Source organism: Crotalus tigris, unplaced genomic scaffold, assembly GCF_016545835.1.
Source record: "Crotalus tigris isolate CLP2741 ecotype Arizona unplaced genomic scaffold, ASM1654583v1 scf7180000017753.6788120, whole genome shotgun sequence".
Lineage (NCBI taxonomy): Eukaryota > Metazoa > Chordata > Lepidosauria > Squamata > Viperidae > Crotalus > Crotalus tigris.
This window is the reverse complement of record NW_024096615.1, coordinates 2,519,579-2,531,083: the sequence shown is the minus strand read 5'-3', so window position 1 is coordinate 2,531,083 and position 11,505 is coordinate 2,519,579. Positions and strand designations below refer to the sequence as shown.

General features: G+C 38.4%; 1 protein-coding gene across 1 annotated transcript in view; it reads right to left on the bottom strand.

The window, feature by feature from the left end:
• Nucleotides 1-5,080: 5,080 nt before the first annotated feature.
• Nucleotides 5,081-11,505, bottom strand: part of LOC120306765 (PDZ domain-containing RING finger protein 4-like) — a 92,946-nt gene continuing 86,521 nt past the window's right edge. Inside the window, exons 2-4 of the mRNA XM_039340574.1 lie at nt 7,485-7,738; nt 6,531-6,633; nt 5,081-5,146 (exon numbers count right to left, since the gene is read on the bottom strand). Coding sequence (XP_039196508.1) covers nt 5,081-5,146; nt 6,531-6,633; nt 7,485-7,738 — 423 coding nt within the window. The remainder of the gene's footprint in view (nt 5,147-6,530; nt 6,634-7,484; nt 7,739-11,505) is intronic.

The window sequence follows — 11,505 nt, the reverse complement described above, 5'->3', positions numbered from 1 at the left end:
AAGTAGTTGATCAGTGACCATTCTGGCCACTGCCCCAGCCAACTAGCAACTCTTCTGAGCTCACAAATGTACTCCTTAGCAGGCCAACCTCTTTGCTTCAGGCATTGGATTTCTTTGTTGGCCAGCAGGGCTCAGGATTCATTTTCAAATTGTTCCATGAATAGATTAATGTCATGCAATTCAGGAGCCCCTTCATCATGAAGGTTGGTCACAGAGTCAACCGCTTCCCCCTCTAAATTTGCTACACAGCATTCACCATCATAGTCCCATCCAGATAGGCATAAGCATAGTGATCTAAATGAGCCCGCACCTGGTTTAAGAAGAAGGTCAGCTTCTCAGGATCCCCATAAAAGGTGGGCTTGATAGGAGGTGGCTCAAACCTCAGTGGAGCCGCCTGCACCTACTGCTGGGCTTGGGAAGATTGCTAGTCCTGGGAACATGGCCGAACCACTCTCCAGACTTCTCTTGGCTGAGCTCCAGGACTGGCATCCTGTGGCAACAGACTTGGCTGGGATACAGGGCTTGGTATCTCAGCTGGTTGGGGGATGGGCAAAGTGGCACGGGCCCTGGTGGTTGGGCTGGAACTCTGGCAAGGGGGATGAAGAGATGGATAGTTCTTGGCATTTCCCCCCACAGCACCCACCTGCTGGGCAACAGGAATCGTATCCTTTACCTCCAGCCTGCCGAACTTCTCCTTCAGCTATTTGAGCGAGGGGCTGTGGACTGCGGATTGAAATCTCCATTCTCCAGAGCCATCCCACCCCTTTCCTTTTTTTCTGTCTGCAGATAAAGAACCCTGGGACGGCAGTAATAAGAGCTCCCCTCCAGTGGTTACAGGAGTGCTCCTGTGCTGAGGGGCAGCCTTGGCTTGGTAGAGTTTTCCTAGGACTGTAGCTCCTTCCTACAATACCAGCTTCCCAGGTTGGATCAACCTGGTTTTCAGTGACACTTTCTCTGTGGCTGGAGTGCCAGCCTGTGCTCCAACAGCCTGAGTCCTGTTGCAGCTAGCAGCGATTTCAATTTTCTCCTCCAACTCGAGTCTTTGCTGAGTCTTTACCACTCTCCCAAAAGTGAGTGGGTAGGCGGTCAGAGCCCAGCACCCCAAGAAAACAAAGTTTTATGAGACTTTGTTATGAGTCAAGGTGTCAGCAGACAGAGATAAATAAAGCAGAACTCAGAAGCTTGTAAATTCCTCAAAAAACATATTTATTAGTTACAAAGTATCGTGTTCTGTCCCAGCCCATAGCCGTCCTTGTTAAATGCACAAGGACAAAACCCCTTTTGAGAAATAGGCTGGAGACTCAGAAGAAAACAAAACCCCTTTTAATATTGGTAACAAACCTGCCAAATGGTCCAAAAACAAAAGCAACAAAACACAATCCAAATGGAGGAAATTGTCCACATGAAACACAATGCAAAACAAGGAATTAGTCACCGGCAATACCAAAAGAACATGATCCCATGAAGTACTTTGCAACAGTTGCTTTCAGCAATCAGCACCGCCCACACCTTCATTTTTTATTAAGTAGCCCCAAGGCGTGGCTTCTCAATGCCTTCTCCTTTCTTGGAGTTGCCGTATTGACTCCCTCTTACCTGCTCTAGTTAACTGCCTTCTTTTACGAGCATCTCTAATGACTTCCAGCTGTGAGTCCTCAAAGTCTGACTCATCTTCCCCACACAGATGTGTCTCATCCTGATCACGATTGGAGAGGCCAGGCTCTTCATCAGATTGTGAGTCTTATAACTCATCAGAGCCTCCCTCTGACTCTGATGGCTCTCCAAACCCCTCTTCCTCCTCCTCCTCTGATTCCCCGGACTCAGCTGCCAGGTCCACTGGCTGGCACGGACTCACAACATATCAGCACATCAAAAGTGAAATCAAATCTGGAGACACACACATAACAATTCCCCAATACAAAGTTAAAAAAAATCACACCCCTAAAACTATGCAAGCAACTATGTTCCCCAATACATCTTCTTGGTGGCCTTTGTATGCAACACCCAGCCTGCAGTCTCGGGAGCAGCTGATGTTCTTGGTTCCCATAGGACAAAAGATTATTTTGACTAGTGAAGCACCTGAGCAATGACCTCCCTTTGTTCTATGTGGCAACCAAAAATGAGTAGGAAAAATGGTTGCAGCCATGCTCATTTGTAGAACTGACAAAGAATGGATCAGCTGAACGTAAGAACACAATGGTGGAACAATACCTCAGATGCTATGTTAACTACCAACAGACTATTTGGGCTGACCTCCCGCCTTTCGCCGAAGTGGCATACAACAATACTGTATACAGTAGCACTGGACTTACTCCATACAAAATAGCTACTGGTTAGGAGTTTGTCCCTATTCCTGAATACCCCCAAGAACCTCCTACTTCACAGACCCTAGATCAGTGGGTGACTTCTTTGCAACCCATTTAGGTGAACGTAAAGACAACATTAGCCCAAACAGCTAAGATGTACAAGGAACAAACCAATAAGAAGCAGTCCCCCTAGAGGCCATTCCATGTGGGGGAGAAGATTTACTTCTCCACTAAATATCTAAGGTTGAAATTACCTAGCAAAAAAATAGGACCTAAGTTTCTCGGTCCTTTCCGTATAATCAGAATTATAAATCCTGTCACAGTTCAGTTGAAACTCCCACAGCTATTAGGGAAAGTTCACCCCATTTTCTATTGCAGTTTGTTAAAACAGGTCACAAAAAAAGGCACCAGCTCCCATTGTAGTAGAGGGAGAAACACATTATGAGATAAAATGTATTCTTGATTCTAGATTGTAAAAGGAAAAGTTACAATATTTAGTTCAATGGAAAGATTACCCCTTGTCAGAAGCCACCTGGGTGAAATGTATGGATGTGAAAGTAGACAGATTAATATGGAGGTTTTATGACAAACACCCTCAGAAACCCAGGGGGGATTCCTGACTTGTATTTTTGTTCCCTCTACAGGACTTGCTCTCTTCTTAGGGGGTCCAACTGTCAACTCTACAACAAACCTGGCTGCAGCCATGTTGTTCATACTACGTTGCCACAAAGATGGTGTGTGTGTGTGTGTGTGTGTGTGTGTGTGTGTGTGTGTGGAGAATTTCAGCTAGTTTTAAAAAGTCATTGTCCCATGGGAACCAAGGTCATTTCTGCTGGTTAGATTGGGAGAGGGAACATTTGGGTAGAAAGCCCGGCAATCCATTTTATTGGGAAATGTAGCTGATTGCATAGCCCTGGGGTAAGAAGTTTAACTTTGTAATAGTGTAACTCTTTGGAGGGAATTTCAGACTTGGTTTCACTTTTGACCATGCCTATACTATGTAACCAATAAACATGTTCTTTGAGGAAACATCTAATCTTGGAGTTCTGATTTATTTGGTCTTGTCTATCAGAATCTTGACAGACAGACCACCAAGAAAAATGAAGCCAAAGATGGTTTGAGTAAATACAGAAATACCTAATTTTGTAACTAACTCCACCGCAAAGAAGTCAATGAAGTCTTTATTAAAATAAATCACTTTTCATGCTGCATACATTACATATGCAGCTAGCCAGTTGCTCTGAGCAGTTGGAAGAGGCATTACAGCATTCAGTTTTCCACTGCTTTATTTTCACCTTGACAAAGTGCAATCATGGAAGGCAGAGCTGCTGGGAGACAGTTTGCTTTTTAAGGTGAAACATTTCCTTCATTCATATACAGAAGCTAAACAGGATGAAGCAAATCTTAATTCCATACCAGAACAGAGATAGCATACCCCATTGCACCAGAAGCAAGCAAGCTGGGTTAAAGAATTTAGGGCAGGCCACCTCTTTTCTTGCCCACTAGTATTAGTTGCCTTAGATCAGGGGTGTCAAACTTGCAACGTCATGTGACATGTTGCGATGTATCGCAACTTTTTTCCATTGCCGGCAATGAGGTGGGCGTGGCTTTGCCATGACGCATCCAGCCCATGGGCCAGCAGTTTGACACCCCTGCCTTAGATGAACAAGGAGTTTGAATTTAACCTCTAGGGACAATTGAGGCTAATAAATACTGGATCCTATAACACAGTACCTTTTTAAAAGCTCAAAAACAATCTTTCTGATCTTAATTGGTCAGATAAATAGTCATTTCCTTGGAAGTTTCCATTACTGCAAAACAGATAGCTTCTTCCTTAAAATTCACATGAAATATGTTTTATTTTAGGTAGTTGGTGAATTTTCCTTGGCTACTGTATAAAAGCTAACAGTAAATTAATGATTATGATAATGTAAACCATTAAGATTCCAAGCTAATGAAAATATATCTGATTAAATCACCTCAGCCTTTTGTCTAAGATCAAGAGATTAAACAGAAAATATTTTTTCTCCATTTTTAACTTTGGACTTTTAAATTATTTGTTATAAATCATGGCTGTCTTTCAAATGATTTTATGTGCATATGCTTTTAAACAATTAAATATTACAATTGTTTTTCTTTCCCATATTTCTATCTGTGATGCACTGAAGTATTCAGAATCCACAAATAAAATTTCATCTTGAGCAAACTCTAGTAAGCCAACAGTATTTTATTTTCCTTTGTCCTAAGGGACAAACTGTAGGCATCTTGGTCTTTTCTAAAGAGACTGCCATAAGAAGTACTCATTTGCTTATTTATCAAAGGTTCAACTAATCTATTTGATTTCCAAATATCAAGCAAGGTTTCATTACATAGTTTGAGATAAGACAAATACTAGGAAAGATAAATGGCTTCCTCCCTCTTATTTCCAAGTGCCACAGTGTAATAGCTATTTAAGGAAAAATAGTAAAATCTTATTTTTGCTTAAATCTATACCAAAAAATAATATACATTTCAGTTAATTTTTGTATATAATATTTTATAACACTTGATAACTGGGTTAAGATAAATAGATTGAATGACAAAATAAGGAGGAGTTTTAGATTCTGCAATGCAAATCAAATGAAGAAAAATATTTCTAAAAGTACATTGTTATTTGGACAATACATTATAGCTTTTATAAACAGCTCATACAATCACCCTGGTAAAATAAATACACAATAGAAAAAGATATTCATGGCACTGTTTGAATGCTCCCATTGTTTTATATTTAGGAAATTTCACACAAAGGAAGTAGACAAAGACATTTTCAAGCTCTTGATTTGAAGTGATCTGAATACATATTCCTGTAAGATCAAGTTAGAAATGTAGGGGGAAAATTATTTTTCTACTCTCTTTTGAAATCAAATATTAAAGGCTGCCATACTATTTTATCTATTTGCCTAAAAATAATACCTACTGTCATAAAGTGGAATTGCTTTTGAGTAGAAACATAAAGGATAGCAGCATCAATCAGTTCTATATTTTCTTCAACCTATAAAACCAAGGCAGCTTTATATTTTGCTTTAAGATTTGCTTTAATCATCCTAAGGCCGTGGTGGCGAACCTATGCCATCGCCCCAGTTCTAGGCCTTCATTGGGGTTTTATAAAACCTTTTCGCTTTAGGCCTCCATCGCCGTGTGTAAAAAAAAAAAAAAGGTTCAATCAATCAATTTCAACCTCGGGGGAAAAGAAAATTTTGCAAAGTTGGAATTGATTGATTGAACTTTTTAGTCCCACCCAGTCTGCCATTACCACCGCAGCCATGCCCACCCAATGGGGCACACCCACCTAATTGGCCACGCCCACCCAGCACCCGATGATACATAAGTGGGTTTTGGGTTGCAGTTTGGGCACTCAGTCTCTAAAAGGTTCGCCATCAGTGTCCTAAGGTATCCATTATCCAGTATTCACAATATTCAGTTCACATACTCATTTCCAGATCCAAATGGACGTGATTCACTACATAAATGAAATCAATAGAAATATGATGGGGGCTTTTTAAAATAAAAATTATATATAAATAAGAAATACAGGTAGTCCTTGATTTGCAACCATGTGTTTTGCAAGTTCAAAGTTACAACTGTATTGAAAAATACAGCTTATAACTGGTTCTTGCATTTACAACTGTTGCAGCATCACCATGGTCACATGATTTGGGTGTGTGGTAACCAATTTGTATTTATGACAGTTGTAGTAGCATCCCTGTGTCATGTGATCATTATTTGCAATTTTCCCAGCCAGCTTTTGACAAGCAAAGTCAATGGGGAAAGCCAGATTCACTTAATGACCCATTAATAGTAATTTGCTTAATAAGAGCGGCAAAAGGACATAAAATCAGGCCCAAGTCATTTAACAACTGCCTTGCTTAGCAATGCAAATTCTAGTCTTAATTGTGATCATAAATCGAGGGCTACCCATATGTGTATGGATGTTTTCCATAGTTTTTGAAAAAAAGCCCTGTAAATGCACATGTGTATGAGACTCAAATTGATGCTGCTTTCTAGTCCATCTCAACTATAGAAACTCATTAGTGAACTTCAGCCCCACCTACCTTGGAGTTGTTCTGAGAAAAAACAGGCCTTCTATTGCATGGAGATATAAGCACTCAATATTTAACTTTTAATTAATATTATGTTTTGGTTTGTGTCTTCATATGTATACATGGAAGAATGCAACAATTCTCTTACCTCACACTCAAAGTCCTCAGTTTTGTCTACATCAGCAGGCAAGTTGGATAGATATTCACTACCTTCATAAAATTTATGGTCAACAGGATGAAGAGAATGGCAGCTATATGGAATAAAATAGCAGAAAAACAAGTCGGGCATAAGCGATTTTATGATATTTGATTATTTGAGTGAATGCAGTTGCAATGTTATGAACTCCCAACTCCTTTTACATACCATGTGCCTAAGAAAGCTTCAACAGTATAGTCAAAAGTTTCAGTAAAAAGGGCTTCAATTATGTAGTTGCTGGCACCACCTTGAACAAAACTGGCAGGCTAAAACTCAGTTTTGCTTCAAATGTGGAAGAGACTAAACAATTTTGGGCAAATTATATGTTCAACTATTGTTTTGTGAATAAAAGGTTTTAGGAGTATCACTTGGACTGATATTTGACATGATAATATGGACCTTTAGAACAAGATGAAAGTGTTAATTTCTTCTATTTATCTTTTGGGGCAAAAATAGTGCTGTTCATACTTCTTTCTTTTAAGTCTGCAAAGCTAAAGAATGTGCCGGATATGCATGAAAAAAACCACACACATGCAGGCTAAAATGGATTTCTTGGCACTTAAAAGTGATGCCTAGATGACTAATAGCTGGAAGAAGGATAATCATTCACTCTATGGAGGAAGATTCACTAAGAAAGAATAAAAGGAGGAGAAACATTTTAACCTCTTCAGTTTGTTACAGATAACCACATTAAAAGAGAAGAAATTAAATAATTAATTAATTGAGATACTTACAAACATGCTTATTGAAACCTTGAAAAATTACAACCAGTCAGTTAGGACAAAACTAAGTCTTGAATGAATTGCTTTATGCAGTGGAAAGCAGCATCTTATGTAATTAGTAAAAAAAAGAAATTAGTAATAATAAGGATTTCTTGCACAGTTTGATAGAAATGTTGTTCCATACCTGTCAGAAAGCAGGAATGGACAGATATCAGGTACTGGAGGTGTTGATGACCTTAACTTGGCCAGAGCCATAATGTGTTCAAACGTGATATCTGTCTGTGTGCTAGCATCCATGAGTTGAACATCTTGTGCGCTCCCATATGTCTTAATAAGAGGTGCTCCTTGTAGAAGCTGGACTACTATGGGCTCCTTCACATTACAAAAAGCCTCCACTGCCTCTTCTTTAGTAACTTTGGAAAGCTCTTTCCCATTGACCTAAGCAAAACAAAGATTCCATAAATTAGTGTTTCTGCATCTCTCTCTCTCTCTCTCTCTCTCTCTCTCTCTCTCTCTCTCTCTCTCTCTCTCTCTCTCTCTCTCTGTGTGTGTGTGTGTGTGTGTGTTTGTGTGTGTGTGTATTAGAACATTGTGATAATCATAATTTCTTAATTTGTATTAATAACACATAGTTTGAAACTGGTAGTAGGTTTAAATAACCTAAAAAAACAATATATACTGTAGAACACCTGGCTGATTAATATAGTGATCATGCAATCAACATTATCTTCTATTTTCAGAAAGAAAAGGATGTGATCAGCTGGGGTCCATAGTCTTAAAACATTCAAAATGAAATGATCCATATCTATACTTAACTATCATTCTTGAGCAATACAGAATGAGAATGAAATCTGATGCAAGCCCTTTTTTAATCTAATTTGTAGGAGGACAGCAGCCCCCCCCCCCAGAGAAAGAAATATTTTGGGGAATATTAAAAAGGCAGAATATTATATTTCCCCAAAGGATCTTAAAGGCAGAAAAGCAGGCCCAGTTTTTCTTAATAGCCCCCAGTAGAAACTCAGGAAACCACCTTTTAGAAATGCAGATTTGATAATCCCATTCAGCCCCATTCATGAGAAAATACCACCAGGCAGAAGCCCATTCAAGACAAAATATTTTGAAATCCCCTGCAGCAAAACTGAGAGCTAACAATAGTAGAGTGATAGAATTAGAACCAGCAACTCCTTACCCAAGAAATCCAACACAGGAAGCCATCAGCCACAGCCACAGAGAAGCAGGATATGACTTTTAGGACATAATAGGATTAACTCACCACAATCAGAATACTGAAAAGACATGTTTAGAAGCTCAGGTCAAAGTTCATGCCACAGGAATAGGAAGAATAACTCCAAACACAAACGCCCAAGGAGGTATAAAAACCCACCACTCCCAGCTACATGTGGTCAGCTACTCCAGAGCCTCATGTTTTGTGGTTCTGCTCTTCAATAAACTACAACCTTCTTTCTAAAGCAGTCTCCATTTTGTTTATTCCCGGCTTGGACTGGACCCTGATGAAGATTTTTTTTCCAACACATTCTTTCCTGTTATTCATGGCCATTTTGTAACTGATGCTGAATATATTGTTGTGCTAAATAAAGACCTTACTGGTTATCAACAGAATGGGGCTCTGTTTCTTGTCTCTGAAATGAATTACTAATGTGATATCTTGAATCAGGCCTACTAAGCCTCTACGTCTATATTGCATCAGAGGTCTGTAAATACATTCACTAAATAAAGGGGTTTTAAAGAAGATCTATACAATCAGACACAGATTTAAACATAACCAAATTAGTCTCAGCTATCAAATGTGCAAGGAGCATAATGCAATCAACATAGAATAGAATAGAATAGAATAGAATAGAATGGAATGGAATGGAATGGAATGGAATGGAACGGAACGGAACGGAGTGGAGTGGAGTGGAGTGGAACGGAACGGAACAGAACAGAACAGAATAGAATAGAGCTGGAAGGGACCTTGGAGGTCTTCTAGTTCAGCTCCCTGCTCAAGCAGAAGAACCTATATCGTCTCAGACAGGTGAACGTCTAGTATCTTCTTAAAAATCTCCAGTGATGGAGCACCCATGATTTCTGGGGGTAAGCTGTTCCACTGGTTGATTGTCCTCATTGTCAGAAAGTTTCTCCTTAATTCCAGTTGCTTCTCTTTTTGATCAGTTTCCATCCATTGTTTCTTGTCCTTTCATCTGGTCCTTTGGTGAACAACCTGGCCCCCTGTGCCTTGTGGCAGCTCCTCAGATACTGGAACACTGCTATCATGTCTCCCCTATTTCTTCTTTTCTTTAGACTAGACAAACCCAAGTCCTGCAGCCCTTCTTCATTTGTTTTAGTCTCCAGGCCTTTAATCATTTTAGTTGCTCTTCTCTGAACTTTTTCCAACGTCTCAGCATCTTTTTTGTGGTATAGTGACCAAAATTGGTTGCAGTATTCCAGATGTGGTCCTACTAGGGTTTTATAAAGTGGTACTAATACTTTGCATGATCTTGATTCTATTCCTCTGTTTATACATGATAGTTGGCTAAAAATTTAACTATATTTTATGTACGTACTTGATTATTTTATCTTGCTCTTCTTTAGGAAGCTCCATATGACTATTGAAAATATCAATCTTTATTTAAACAATCTGAACTTTCTGTTTACAGAATGTAGCAGAAGATCATTTACTGGCTACCGTATAGAATATAGAAGGTCTAATGCCCATTTGCTAGGATTCATTAGCTTCTTATGGAAGGGATATACCATAAATTCTATTGTTTCAATCAGAATACTATGACTGTATAAGGAAATTATTTCATTTCACAGTATATGTTAAATTCTCACTGAACTTTTCCCCCAAATTAAAAATAAAAATCATGACCATTAGACTTTTTTCATTTTCATGTGATTTCCTTGTAAAATAGAAAGCACTTAGGATACAACCCTTCTTTTCTTTATAATCATTTGAAATTCATCAACATAGTTAGATATTTGGTAAAGGTCACACATTTTGTAAATCCTATACCATTCAACATAAAAGCTACATAGCTCAACTATAATACAATGAATCTTAAATACATACAGCCAGCATATATGACATCCAGATGATAAGCCAAATGGGTCATTCCATGTCAAGTGGTCTGATTTCAGAAAAGTGTCCTGCTCAACCATCATGGATTTTGATAAAATTTTGTGTGAACATACACAGATGTCCCCAATGAACATTGGTAAAGTTTTATGTTTGTCAATGCAATACTTGTGGAAATATAGTCATTTGTTTGACCCCATAACGCAGCCTTCTACCATATGATTATGAAATTCCAGCAACTTTGAGACATAATATCTCCGGCAATATTTTGTTGAGAGAAATAAAACTTGGCCATCTTGTACAACTTTTTGTGCTCTATTAAACAAAATAATAAACACATTCTCATGAGTGATCTCCATCTAGATAATTTGGAGCAAACTTGGCCAAAAATATTGCGGCTCAAAAAAAGTTCAGTTTGGTTTTTTATATCTCTGGAAGGAAAGATATGATAAATGTGAAACTTGGTGTGTAATAACCTAGCAACACAAGATTTTCAAATATAAAATTTCATTCCAGAGATATAAAAAGCCAAACTTTGAACTTTTTTTTGACCCGCAATATTTTTGGCCAAGTTTGCTCCAAATTATCAAGATGGAGATTGCTCATGAGAATGTGTTTATTATTTTGTTTAATAGAGCACAAAAAGTTGTACAAGATGGTCAAGTTTTATTACTCTCAACAAAATATTGCTGGAGATATGTCTCAAAGTTGCTGGAATTTCATAGTCATATGGTAGAAGGCTGTAGTATGGGGTCAAACAAATGACTATATCTCTGCAAGTATTGCATTGACAAACATAAAACTTTACCAATGTTCATTGGGGACATGTGTGCATGTTCACACAAAATTTCATCAAAATCCGTGATGGTGGAGCAGGGACCTCCAGACCACTTGACATGGAATGACCCAAATGAGAGGCTTTCCCAGATGGTGACTTAATGAGTCCAGAGTGTGTTTAATATGCAAACTGATTGTTATATTGATGAACTGATTTTTAATTACCATAATTCAGCCTGATGGTGATGTATATTCACCTAGTTGTAATACACATAAAATACATGAAGTTATCATTTAATCTAATTAGAATTTCTCAGTTAATTATTACAAAGTTTAAAAATATTTATTT